The sequence below is a fragment of the Henckelia pumila genome, chromosome 2 (genome assembly GCF_033568475.1).
Source record: "Henckelia pumila isolate YLH828 chromosome 2, ASM3356847v2, whole genome shotgun sequence".
Classification (NCBI taxonomy): Eukaryota; Viridiplantae; Streptophyta; class Magnoliopsida; order Lamiales; family Gesneriaceae; genus Henckelia; species Henckelia pumila.
This window is the reverse complement of record NC_133121.1, coordinates 12,160,992-12,174,018: the sequence shown is the minus strand read 5'-3', so window position 1 is coordinate 12,174,018 and position 13,027 is coordinate 12,160,992. Positions and strand designations below refer to the sequence as shown.

Here is a 13,027-nt window from a genome sequence, read left to right as displayed (position 1 = left end):
AGATCTTAATATCATGAGAATCATAGGAAGGTTCGATCTAACTGGGAAGATTCAAAACAAATATCCACAATGCTCTAAAAGTCATTACTCGGCACAAAGAGGTGAAGAATAGTACATGAATCTGAGCTACTTAATATTAACCTATTATCATTAAATTAAATTAATTTAAATAAATAAACTTGTCTACCCAAAAAAAAAAACATAGTAAAATCACGCCGGCCAAATCCGTGCATCATGCAATTCTGAATTTCTTAAAAAAAAAAGCGATGGGTCAATCTTGCCAGCATTTAATGACGCGAATTCTCCATCGAGCGAAACAAGATCAGCCGCCGGACTAGAATTGTTTGCTCAGAGTGTAGCAGAGAGAGAGGGGTAAGAATAGACAATAACATTGTGAATTTTAAGCTACATAATCGGCAAAAAAAACCCGGTAATAATCACGCCTACTCTGGTGGTTGATGGTTTTGTGAAGTTGTTTCCGATGATTCACTGATGGGTTTTCTCTGAAATCAGTAGAAATTTGATGTTTCTTCCTTTTTGTTGCCTGATTATATGAATTGCTGTATCTTCCTGTCAGAGTAAGTCAACGGGTTTTCGATATGTTTTTGGATTATTGATCATTCATCTGTGATACTTTAGATTGCTGAATTTTTTAGGATTGGTTCTGAAATGAATGCGTATTATCTTTTTTATTTCTGTCAATCATGGGAAAAAGTTGATATTGAAAGTTGTTCTACTAAGATATTATGACCGTGAAACCTTTTTTTTTCTCGAGGACTTTGCATATAGATAACAATTCTTTGAAGAATCCACATTCAGTTGTTGCTGTTGGAGCAGTTTTATAGTGTTAAGTACTTAAAAAAAAATTGAAAGAATTAAATGATTTTTGAGTCGAAGTAAGATGTTGTGTATGAGAAAGGGAACCATGGAGTATACACCTTGGGTGGCTCTTAATCCATGCTTTGTTTCTAATATCCTAAAATCATGAGCACCAATTAAAGACACAAGAAGCTAGCTGTGTATACTGTGTAGGATCGCCTTGAAGGATATTGAATATAGCGATCAGCTGTTTCTTATATACGAGTTGTTGGACTATGCTAAAAGTGAATATATCATGTCAAAGCTGGATTACATGTTCTACTTAAGTGTTTTGTTACTTGATACCCATGCCTGCTGTTTGATTAACTTGAATATGGCCTATGGCAGTCATTTTTTCTTCTTCAGGTAATCAGGATTAAAGATGAGTTCATTAGATGTTGCCAGATCAGAGCTTGCTCTTGCTATCCTTTATCTGAACAAGGCTGAAGCCAGGGATAAGGTATGTAGGGCCATACAATATGGTTCGAAATTCTTGAGTAATGGAGAACCTGGGACGGCTCAAGATGTTGACAAATCAACTAGCTCGGCTCGAAAAGTTTTCCGTTTGTTTAAGGTGCAGCAATTTAAGTAGTTTTTACAAGGAAAGTGTAGTTTTCATTCCAGAGAGATATTTTGATCTAATGTTACGGATGAGATCTTTTATTTTTGTTGCATTCACAATCTTGACAGAGTTTCTATGTCCCTTTATATTTTACAGTTTATCAATTGTCTTCATCCTCTCATCAGTCCAAGCGCTCCAGGGACTCCACTTCCTCTGATTTTGTTGGGAAAGGTATATAATCTTTGATAATGATTTCATTTGACCTTCTTCTGGCACTTACCATTTTAGTTGGTGCAAAATGCAGTCAACAAATGCACTCTTGTCCACGTTCTTGTTTTTGGATCAAATTTCATGGTTGGGTAGGACAGGAATATATAAGGTATGCATTAAAACTTCTCTAGTTCAGCCCTTATCGGTAAAAAATTGTTGTGGGTGAGCAAGAATTTTCTTGATGCAGAACGAAGAACGTATAGAACTAATTGGAAGGATATCTCTTTTCTCTTGGTTAGGCGCTTCTGTCTGCACCATTTTGGTTGAGGTATATTGCTGACCTTCCACTTCAATTTTGTAGCTTGGGTATGAAGTTTTTGTTCGAATCCTGTTGAATTTAGATATGGAGAGGAATAAATAAAAAATAACACACCGTCAAGCCCCGGGCTAAGGCCCGCGCAAACGCAAATGTGCAGTGGACTCTTGTAGAAACCACTTTGTGTCTGTCTTCGCTTTACTAAATCGGTTAATCTAAGTTGCTATAGGAGTACATTGCACTCCATTATAAACAATTTTAAACTTATTTTTCTAACTCATGTGGGACAAGGGCTATTACAAAAATTCTTATTATACTTTCTCAATTTTTGGATGCAACAAGCACTTTCTCATGGGTGAAAAAATGGCTTAAAAATAAGTATGGCAGAGGTATTTACTATGTATGAATCACAATTAAATCAAACCAACTATTAATGTAGGTAACATTAAATGTGATTACATCTTATGGGCTTTGATTTCTGTCTATCCGAAAATCATATGAATCAACTGACATGTTTGGTGTGCTTACATTTATTGCTTAAGATTGGTGAGCTTGGTAGGATTTCAGCATCAATTAAGAAGTTGGAGAAGGAACTGAAGAATACTGATAAATATAAGGTTCGCTGTGTGGCTATGACGACAACTTTCACATAATTTGGTTATCTAAACCTTGAATTTGTCTTGTTAATACATTCTTTTGGCTATCCTCTTCTATTGTTTCATACAGAATGAAAACTATCAAAGTACGGTAAAAAAATCCAACGACAGATCGATAGCTCTTGTAAAAGCAAGCATGGACTTGGTGGTTGCAGTTGGCTTGCTTCAATTAGCACCCAGGAAAGTCACTCCTAGGGTAACTGGTGCCTTTGGATTTGCAAGCTCTCTCATCTCCTTGTACCAGGTATTTCTTTTTTCGTGTCTCGTTTATATGCTTCTACAGTTCGGAATGATACAACTAGTTGTTAATGCAACGATGTTTCCTTTTCTTGTGCAGTTGCTTCCTTCACCACAGAAGGCAAAAACAACCTGAAAATAGGAAATTTATTTTGTCCACATCTCTCAGTTAAGAATCTGAAATCTGAGCATGATGCTGGACAGTCGGGTGTGGTTCGTCAATCGTCACCTTGTTTAATGTCAACTGTAGCTGTTGCTCATTCCAGTGAAAAAAAAACACTGTATTAATAATATATTTGTAGCTTACTTGCGTGATCAGCTGAAACCAAACAAAATGACTGCTAGTCACTGTATGATTGAGCAATGTCTAGCAACAGATTTATGTATAAGCTGATACACATTAGATTTATTGGGTATTTTTATGCCCCATAGCCGTATGGAGACTGAATTTTAAATATATTGAGTATGGCCGAAAAGAATACGTGCAGTGAAACGAAAGATCAAATCCATACCTAGGATAAAGGGTATTGTTTTTCAATAGTGAAGGTCCTCATCTGTACAAATCAAAGGACTCCACAAGGGCCAGATAACTATGTACAAAACATGTTCCATAACTACACCCAAAATTCGAATGATTTCTCCAATGTAAGATGGAATCACCGTCCACCATAGATTTGCAGAAACACAAAAACTCCTGGGGTCTCGATGGTTAATATTTTGTGAGACGATCTCTTATTTGGTTCATTAATGAAATATTATTTTTTATGTCAAAAATATTGCATTTTATTTTAAATATGGGTAGAGCTAACCATCTGACAAATAAAGATTCGTGAGATCTATTAGCGCTGAGACGGAAACTTTCAAGCATTAAAATGCTCAGTTTGGATTAGTAGCTGGAAGGGGGGATTTACATTTAGACTTGGGAAGAAACAATTTCTTTAATTTCTTGGTCGTCTATCCCCAGAATCTGTAGCCTTGGGCCGAAATAGAAGGTTGATTTGTTTAAGGTAACTGAAGAATGCTCCCATTCTCTGCCTCAAGAGAGCTTTAAAATCCGACATTCTTTGAGGAAAATTTGTCGATCGGAGATTGGCTTTGAAATCTGACATTCTTTGAGTGAAATCTGCGTTTGTGCGCAGGTGTAGGACAAGTGATATAATAAGGCAAGCAAGAGTAACACAACCAGTAATGGCAAAAAGTACCACAAAGCTTCTTAATGTGACACTGGTGGAAGAGCTCAAATTATCTGGACCTGCACATTGTGGATTGGTAGACAAACGCTGATCGATCTCCTGGATCTTCCCGTCTTCGGTCAGCTGGACTATTGAGCGAGATATATCAGCAACAACCGGCGAACCTTTAGGAAACGCCTGCCGGTGGACAAACATAAGAGAGAATGTTGGTTAACACAAGCTCCATTTTGATCATGCTTCAAGATTGATCGAAAGAGTAGATGCTTACGAAAGCGAATCCATCGGTTCGATGGATAGGACCCATAGTCATGTACTTCCCACAGTACTCAGCCAAGAAGAGCCTGATGTGAGGCAAGACATCATAGTAGGCTGATACACCTCCGTACTTGCTTCCCAATGTTAAAGCTTCGTCGACATCATCAGCAGAACCGAACGTTTTAATTTTTGATTCATTGAATCCTAACCCTTTTAAGTAACTGACAAGAAACGAACCTTCTTGACACCCCACATATTGTCCGCTCTTGATAAGTTCATTCACATCGGTGACGGTTGGTTGAAGACTCTGCAGAGTTAGTCTAGATGACAAGCTGGCGGTGTAAGTCGAGTTCAGTAAACTAGCTACCAATGCCCATGTTACTAACACCAGACAGAGTAAATTGGCTTGGAATCCTTCGCCTACATGTAAATAAAGGTACATTGGCGTTAGAGTAGACTAAACCAGTGTTTGAGATTGCTTCCAAAAAGTACTTATGAGCTTTTCCTTTGGAAGCAATCCCAAACACTATCAAGTAGAGCATTGTCCAGATGCACTTATTGTTTAGTTCTGCTCCAGAAGGGAAGAAAGCTGAGAGTATTGAAGCGGGGAACATTAATATCAGAAGAAAAAAGAGGCAGGTTGGGGAAGAATCACCTGGAAAGAATGGAAAATAGGCAATCAGGCCAGCATGTTGACCGGGGGGATCGGCTATCCTACGTGCAAGTATCCATACTGCCAGAGCAGTGGAGGTATAGAATATAGCAGTGGCAAGCCACAGTTCTTTGGTTAGAGGCTGCACAAAAGTCAGTATACCATTCTCATCCTCATATTTAATCAGAACTACACTTGTAAGACCTCCTTCAGCATATGGTAATGTGAAGTCTGCATATAGCGAACGGTTTGCTGTGATTGTGATATCTCCGAGAGCAGCATCGTATTTGTCCTATCATCGTCACCAAAAATGAAAAAAAGAATAAAAAAGTTCAGAGAACTGAGATGTTTTATCATAAATTTCACCTGCAATGAAACTTGATATACAAGATCATTGTAATTCCCAACTCTTGAACCATCAGGATTGAAGAATGAATAGGGAACAAATTCATGTGGCACAGCATAAGGTAATGATGTCATGACAGAGTCGAAAATCTCTTTATAGTATCCAGTGACTTCGATGGCTTTAGTTACAGGGTCCATCTCCACTTTCAAGAACTCGTTGAAACCAGGCTTCACCGGCACTCCGATTCTCAGTTTTTTGCCACTTACTGGGACTTCCCATCCTCTCGGTGCTGTAGTCGAGTCCCCTGGCCAAATGATACTCTTAAACTTCTCCTTTGAGGTAGGGTATGAACCTGTGATATTTGGATTCAGTTCTATGTTAAGTCCTAGATACGGCATCCAAGTTGCTACCTCTTTCTGGGCTTTCCCAACAATATTGACTATCTGATATGGTGTATGTTTCAGTTGTCCATCGACAAGATGAAACTCTCCAGCGAGTCCTGTGAATTTTGTATTTAATATTGCTTCAAGAAGCAGAGGACCTGTTTCCGAAACTCGAAAGGTGAACGGGTCCTGGGGATCTACACGGGCTGCATTCTTTACACCATTTATCCCAGTTTTTTCCAATGTTTCTGCTGCCATAGCAAGAGCCCACAAAGTATCATATGCCCAAAGTCCAAAAATACTAACTTCTGCCGGTTTGGCATCTTCATTGTCCCTTATAAAAGTTCTGATCCATGTCCAAGCAAAAGACTTGAGCTCTTTAGATCTCGGAATGAGAGGTTTTACCCCTAAAACACCTTGCATCGCTTCAATAACATCTGAATCCATCATATCGAATAGATCAGTTAACCCACTTGTGACAATCCAAGCATATCCACTAGTCATCATTCCCAGTTCTTTGGCCTTCAAGAAGATCCTGCCACCAAGTGACTGGGACGTATGCACCACAAACACTCTAGTCTGCATCGTCATCATCTTGTACAATTCTTTGCAAAGAGCATCATCACTGGCTGTTCTAGGCATCACGCTTCTATACGATATACGAGTATTGACATCTTGCAATGCGTTAGCCAAATATGGCATGATTCCATTTCCAAACTCTGTGTCTTCATAAATAACAACAGCTTGGCTGAACTGGAAGGCTTTACAGATGGAAGCAATGGCCTCGACCTGATTGGCATCACTTTGTGCTGTCTGAATAAAGTAAGGCGTCCGAGGAATGAGAGAGGGACTTGTGGCTGAGAATGAAATAATCGGAACATGAGCCCTGTCCCCAAGATCCATCACAAAGTTGGCCTGTGTCGATTTCTGAGGACCTATGATAGCATCCACTTCAACATTTTGCAGCAAATCAACAGCTGATAAGGATCAGGAAAAAAAAAACATTTGCGCGAACATCTCAGAAACAAACGACACTCACGTCGACTGAGATTCGAAGCAGTAAATTGCCAAGAAATAACACAAGAATTAAGTAGAAGCATACCTGCAGCAGCAGCATCAATGACACTATCGTTCGAATCTCGGACATTTAGAACCAGCTTAGTTTTGTAGTCTCCATGCTCCGAATAAAAATCCTCAAGTGCCCGTGACAAACAACTCATTCCAATGCGTCCCACGAGAGAATCCTTCGATTTTATATCAAGAATGACACCAACTTGAATATTAACCGTGTCGCTTTGTGCTATGCAGAAAGGAAGTGTGGAAAGAGAAATGGATAGCATAAATAGAAAAAGATCCACCCCCTTGGAATCCTTCATGACAGATTCTTGCAAGACCACTATATAACACCAAGTAAAAAAACTACATGAAAATTATACAAGTAAATCTTTTTCTTGAAACATATGACATATGACTTGCCATCACAGAAATGGAGTTCTAGTGTATTTGTAGGAAAGATTTCGACGTTGTTTCGCGTAAATTTACTGCGTTGCTGCCAAAGAAACAGACAGCTAGTGATATGGTATATATCTCAGAATCTTTTTACAGCATATTATAAATTAAACAACTTTGGACAAGAAGGCTGAAGCCGGCCAGTTTGAGCTAACATTTAAGATTAGCTTAATGTTGACAAATGAAAGCAACAATTTATTGTAATTTGTCATCATCGTGAAGTACATCCATATCTAGTAACAAAAAACATGGAGGATTGGCTTTTCCCAAGAATTCAAACAAGTAGAGAGAACTAATAATTAAGGAAATAGACAATGAAGAAAATTATTGAAATATGTTGTTATGTATTTTGAGTTAAAAGGTCTAGGCCTTACATAAAAGTGGGAAAGAGCTGTTGTTTTGAGTTAAAAGGTCTAGGCCTAAAACTCCAATGAGACCATTTGTCACATGTGAATTGTAAGACGGATCTTCTACTCGACCTTACGCATAAAAAATTATTACTTTCTGTAGTCAACGCGTTTAATAGTAAGTTTTAAAGGTAATGAATTTCATTCAATTCTTTAGGTACCAATTATAGATTTCACATATTTATCATAAAAAAATGTAATTTATTTCATCATGTTTTCAATTTTCGAGCCTAGAGATAATTTGTTGAAATTAGATCTCAAATCTGATGTCTCGCCTTAGACATGGGAATTTAACATGAATAGCCCATTTTCAATTTGAATTTAAAGATTGAAGATATGGGCTGAGCCCAGTCCACAGATGACAACTCGCACGTGCGAAGCCCATTTACTAATGGCTCTCTCACTTTCGCACGCACACAATTGATGCAAGTGAGGTAAAGAAGAAAGAACCCTGACCATTTTCAGTTTCTCTTTGGGTTAGGGTTTACTAGTTCATCCCATTGCTATGGAAGCCGAAGATGATGCTGCTGGAACGATGATCGACGACGAAGATATCTGCGTAAATGGAGCTGTTTTAGACGGCGAGTCGCAGCGGCACAGACCAATCATAAGCGGCGAGCAACTCGACGTCGAGGCCTATGCGGCTCTGTACTCCGGCCGGACGAAGATCACTCGGCTGCTGTTTATTGCTGAGAAAAGTGGCGTCCCCTCGATGCAGCTCGAGGCTTTGAGAATGGCGTATGATGAGATTAAGAAGGGGGAGAACACGCAGCTGTTCAGGGAGGTGGTTGCGAAGATCGATGGGCGATTGGGCCCGAGTTATGGACCGGATAATGGGTGGGCTGATGCGGTTGACCGACGGGCTGAGCTTCGGAAGGAGAAGCTCGAGAATGAACTCAATGCTTACAGGGTAGCGTAATTTTCCATTCTCTCGCGTGCTAAACTCGAGCACACCAAAAATCACTCCTTGATACTTCTTTCTTAGGTTTATTATGATTGGGTTCACTGTACTTTCAACACTCTATTGGGTTTCCGAGCTGGTTTTTATTGATGCCTTTCCGATTGAGTTTGAAAGATAAGTGGCCCATTCGTAGCCTGATAGGTGTAAATACACATAGATTGCTGATACTAACAAGTGTACTGTGTTTGTGTGATGCAATTGGAGCTACGTGGGAGGAACATTTATCCTTTTTTATCTTGGCGTTGATTTTGGATTCTGTTCTTAATAATTGACATTATCTTTGATTATCCATTTATTGTGGATTTACTGAGTTCTTGTATGTTGTTCATTCTTTGTATGCGGTGCTGGATTGTTCCTTGCTTATAGTTTTCGGAAGATTATTGCATAGTGTAGCTACTGATAAGTACATATAACATCCTTGGCTTTCGGAACTGTTTTATTCTGAATGTTACCTGTAAATTTAGCGGATTTCTTTTTGCGATGTAAAGATTTGATGAACTTTGAACTATTTAACAAACCATCATCTTATTATTTCAAATAGCTTTTAGAGTTGAAGGAATTTTATTTCAACCAACATTATTTGCAATATTCCAGGACATATTATGGAATGAATTTGAGTATTATTTATAGTTGGTCAGACTCGGTGGTACGATTTCTCGAAGCAACAAAAGAGAACTGTTATACCTAGTTGTCAGAGTGTTTGTTGCTGATTTGTTCGATCATTTTACTTAAATCCTAATCGTCACTTTGCAGTGGCTCACCCCTCAAGATTTAAATCTTTTAATATTTCAAACCCCAGCCCGTCAACATACTTTCCTGATTTTAATTTGTTATTCTCACTCAACTAGTCCAAATTTATTTACCTTTTGGTGTGTTCTAGAAACTTGTGTACATTATTTTCTGTATAACTGATCTGTATTTTACACATTTCTCCTTACCCATTATCCATGTTGCAGACAAATTTGATCAAAGAGAGCATTCGAATGGGTTATAATGATTTTGGAGATTTCTTTTACGCCCATGGTCATCTTGGCGAAGCTTTCAAAAATTATGTCCGCACGCGTGACTATTGCACTACATCCAAACATATCATTCATATGTGTCTAAATGCAATTTTGGTTAGCATTGAGATGGGCCAGTTCACCCATGTTACTAGCTATATTAACAAGGCTGAGCAAAGTCAAGATACCTCGGACCCCATTACAAATGCGAAATTACGATGTGCTGCTGGTTTGGCTCATTTGGAAAGCAGAAAGTATAAGCTTGCTGCTCGTAAGGTGTGATATTTGAATATTTTCCTACAAATTAATGATAGTTTTATTTTAAGATTTATGTTTTGAAAGCATCTTGTGTCCATTTTAACTGAAAAATTAAGAATGGACTACGTAGTGGTACATACCTTCTGCCAAATTTATTGTTTCTGACAGTTGCATGCTACTTGCAGTTCCTAGAAACTGGTCCTGAACTAGGGAATAACTACACAGAAGTTATTGCACCACAAGATGTTGCAACCTATGGCGGTCTTTGCGCACTTGCAAGTTTTGATCGTGCAGAACTGAAGGCAAATTTTCCGTGCTCAAGTTGTTTTAGTTATGCATTCTAATTTTCTCATTTATGGTATTTTTCTGTTTGGCAGAGCAAAGTCATTGACAACAGTAACTTCAAGAGTTTCTTGGAATTAGTACCTGAAATTAGGGAGCTAATTAATGATTTCTATACCAGGTAACTGGACTTTGTTGTCTTTAAACGGTGCACACACACACGCACAATCACACACACACACACACACACACGCAGCAAAGGGCGAGATACTCTAGTGCTTATGCTATTATTGCTACGCCACCCTTGTACACCCTCCGCTCAGGCACACAAAGAGGGTGCAAGAGTCGGTTGGGTTAATGGCTTTGTTGCTCATGGCATCCTTGAAATGCAATTTGGTTGCTTGTTCAAATATAAAACAACTTCAATATAATAATTGTCTTATTTTGTTTTTTGCAGCCACTATGCTTCCTGCCTTGAATATCTTGGAAACCTTAAGACGAACTTGTTACTCGACATCCATTTACACGACCATGTGGAAACTCTATACGAACAAATTCGCAACAAAGCTCTGATCCAGTACACTCACCCATTTGTCTCTGTTGATCTGCACATGATGGCAAATGCTTTCAACACAACTGTTGCGGGCTTGGAGAAAGAGCTTGAAACTCTCATTACCAATGACCAAATACAGGTAATAAGCACCAAATCCTCGGTTGATTTAATTGGTCTAACCCGAGTCTCCAAAGTTTGAGATCAACATAAAAGTTTCAGATTAGTTTGAAATTTTCAACAATTGTCCAATTTTGTTGCAGGCGCGGATTGACTCCCACAACAAAATTCTCTATGCTCGGCATGCAGATCTGAGGAAAGGCACGTTCCAACGTGTCCTGCAGACTGGCTGTGAATTTGATCGTGAAGTGAGAGCCATGCTTTTGAGAGCAAACCTTATCAAGCATGATTATAACCTTAGAGCAGCTCGCAAGCATGGAAATGTATAGTTGCTTGTTTTATAAGAACAAGGGAGGCCCATATTTTTTGAGGTTAGAATTCTGTTTAAAATTTTTACATGGAAAGAAAAATGGCTTGGACACGGTGTAGCTCATCGGGATTTCGTGGAGACGAGGGAGGAGGGGTTGCCATGGCAATTGTATCAATCAATCATGCAAGTTTGCATTCCAATTCGAAAAAATTAATCTTTTGTTCATAACCCTGCCCGTCAATTTTAAAATTCAGGTCATGTTGATTTCCTCTATTCACCTATATTTGTTGGTATACAAATGTCTGATTGCGATTTTTTACTCGGTCTCCTGTTGATCATTTCCGATTTTTTCCCCTAACATTGTTACATCCGTCTATTCTACTTAGAAGCAAACTATGCATGTGCGTGCATGGATTTTTCACCCAATTAAATGTTTTTTTTAAAAAAAATCTTAGTTTTTAAAGAAAATCTTTAAGATAATAATTATAATTAACGAATTATTTACTTTTTTTTTAATTTTTTTAAAAATATCTTTGCTAACAAGTTTTATTGGATGAAATTTTAAGGGTGTCTTTGTCCATCTATTAAATTATCCAGTTACTATAAGATTTGTGCATTATTATGTAGTATTTGTATAAATTTATGGGTATACGTGGGTGAATGTTCAGCAACAGACTAACAGTTGATGTAGTTTGTCGCTACGACAATTTTTTTTTTTTTTAAGATTGCATTGTTGGGAGGTTTTAAAACAGTTGAAATCTAAGTATAGGTTGAAGAATGGATTTGAGATCGAAACAGAAAATGGTTGACATAAATGAGATTTCAAACAATTTATTTTATTTTTGAATCAAATAGATGGATAATGCTATATGTACATAGAGTTTTACATAGAGGGTTACACGCTCTATTAAATTAGGTAAGTATATCAAAATTCTTTTAAAAATATCTTTATTTTCAACATACAATTGTTTTTTTTTTTTTCAAAAAAAATCCTAACGAAAATATTATTATTATTTATTGTGCAGTTTAGAGGTGTCAAAATTAAACCCGACCCGAGTTGACCAGATAATTATCGGATTAAGGTTGAGGTTTTGGGGTTCAGATTGGGCCCGAAATATTTGATTTTTTAAAAATTTTAACAAAATAATTAAATACACATAATAATAATCAATATATTTTGATTTAAATACATAATAACAAAATCTCACTTATATAGTTCTATATAATTTAAATTTGAAAGTTCGAGTGTACAAAATTTAAAATATACTTACCACACACAATAAAAATTAATTTTAAAAATCAATGTTTTACAAAATAATTATTACATGTTGAAAATCTATGATACAATATACAATAATTTTTTTCAAACATACAATATATAAAAATATAGTAAATATTTCTTAATTCTATAAATAAGTACAAAAACGTCTTTTTAAAAATTTCTCAAACCAAATTCGAATAAATCAATAGCGACCGACTCGAACTCGACTAACCCGATCAACCCAAACCTACATGATTTGATTTTTTATTTTATTTTTTAACAAAATAATTAATTATTACACACAATAATATTAAATATATTTTAATTTAAATATATATTTTTTTGATACATAATAAATTTAAATATATAATAATAAATCTCGCTTATATATGATTTAAATTTGAAATTTTAATTTTAAAAATTTTAAAATATATTTACTATAAAAAAATAGACAATTATTATTTTTGTTGAACTCAGAAAATAATTAAATTTTCATAATTATATTTTAAAATTTTATAACATAGTTATGTTTGTGAAACTCGACAAAATTAATTCTATAAGTAAGTAATAAAAAATAATAATATTTTCGTTCAAAAAATTTTTGAGCAAGACAAAGAATAGTAGGTTGAAAAAAAAGAAATTTTAAAATAATTTTGAAATACTTTCCTAATTTAATAGGACGTGTAACCATTTATGTAAG

The 13,027-nt window shown here is 36.6% G+C and overlaps 3 protein-coding genes across 10 annotated transcripts; 2 read left to right on the top strand and 1 right to left on the bottom strand.

Annotated features, from left to right (window-relative positions):
- The first annotated feature begins 237 nt into the window (after positions 1-237).
- Positions 238-3,296, top strand: LOC140880842 (peroxisomal membrane protein 11C-like). 8 transcript variants are annotated; one of them, XM_073285656.1, is made up of 8 exons: positions 238-372; positions 1,207-1,432; positions 1,577-1,651; positions 1,725-1,799; positions 1,878-1,958; positions 2,489-2,563; positions 2,673-2,846; positions 2,940-3,296. In XM_073285656.1, exons 2-8 carry the CDS (start codon positions 1,241-1,243, stop codon positions 2,973-2,975), a joined length of 708 nt encoding a protein of 235 aa, XP_073141757.1. In that variant the 5' UTR covers positions 238-372; positions 1,207-1,240; the 3' UTR covers positions 2,976-3,296. The 8 variants fall into 8 exon arrangements, with proteins under 8 accessions (XP_073141757.1, XP_073141762.1, XP_073141761.1 ...); XM_073285661.1 differs by having other exon boundaries at positions 247-372; positions 1,225-1,432; XM_073285660.1 differs by having other exon boundaries at positions 300-430.
- Positions 3,297-3,777: 481 nt separating this feature from the next.
- On the bottom strand, positions 3,778-7,044 carry LOC140877223 (glutamate receptor 2.8-like). The gene is made up of 5 exons (XM_073280753.1): positions 6,771-7,044; positions 5,306-6,645; positions 4,943-5,231; positions 4,301-4,707; positions 3,778-4,209 (listed from the first exon to the last, which is right to left on the bottom strand). The coding sequence occupies exons 1-5, from the start codon at positions 7,042-7,044 to the stop codon at positions 3,778-3,780; spliced, it is 2,742 nt and encodes a 913-aa protein (XP_073136854.1).
- Positions 7,045-8,028: 984 nt separating this feature from the next.
- LOC140882093 (COP9 signalosome complex subunit 1) lies at positions 8,029-11,357 on the top strand. Its single transcript, XM_073287846.1, has 6 exons — positions 8,029-8,494; positions 9,502-9,822; positions 9,990-10,106; positions 10,182-10,267; positions 10,544-10,778; positions 10,900-11,357. Exons 1-6 carry the CDS (start codon positions 8,090-8,092, stop codon positions 11,083-11,085), a joined length of 1,350 nt encoding a protein of 449 aa, XP_073143947.1. The 5' UTR covers positions 8,029-8,089; the 3' UTR covers positions 11,086-11,357.
- The last annotated feature ends 1,670 nt before the right edge of the window (positions 11,358-13,027 follow it).

Bases quoted from the DNA above. Each gene is read 5' to 3' on its own strand.
- LOC140880842 (XM_073285656.1), top strand. From the start codon at position 1,241: ATGAGTTCATTAGATGTTGCCAGATCAGAGCTTGCTCTTGCTATCCTT. The intron at 2,564-2,672 runs GTTCGCTGTGTG...TGTTTCATACAG, and splicing joins AGAATACTGATAAATATAAG to AATGAAAACTATCAAAGTAC. The intron at 2,847-2,939 runs GTATTTCTTTTT...TTTCTTGTGCAG, and splicing joins CTCTCATCTCCTTGTACCAG to TTGCTTCCTTCACCACAGAA.
- LOC140877223 (XM_073280753.1), bottom strand. From the start codon at position 7,044: ATGAAGGATTCCAAGGGGGTGGATCTTTTTCTATTTATGCTATCCATT. The intron at 5,232-5,305 runs GTGAAATTTATG...TGACGATGATAG, and splicing joins TATATCAAGTTTCATTGCAG to GACAAATACGATGCTGCTCT. The intron at 4,210-4,300 runs GTAAGCATCTAC...GTCCACCGGCAG, and splicing joins GAACCGATGGATTCGCTTTC to GCGTTTCCTAAAGGTTCGCC.
- LOC140882093 (XM_073287846.1), top strand. From the start codon at position 8,090: ATGGAAGCCGAAGATGATGCTGCTGGAACGATGATCGACGACGAAGAT. The intron at 9,823-9,989 runs GTGTGATATTTG...TGCTACTTGCAG, and splicing joins ATAAGCTTGCTGCTCGTAAG to TTCCTAGAAACTGGTCCTGA. The intron at 10,268-10,543 runs GTAACTGGACTT...TGTTTTTTGCAG, and splicing joins ATTAATGATTTCTATACCAG to CCACTATGCTTCCTGCCTTG.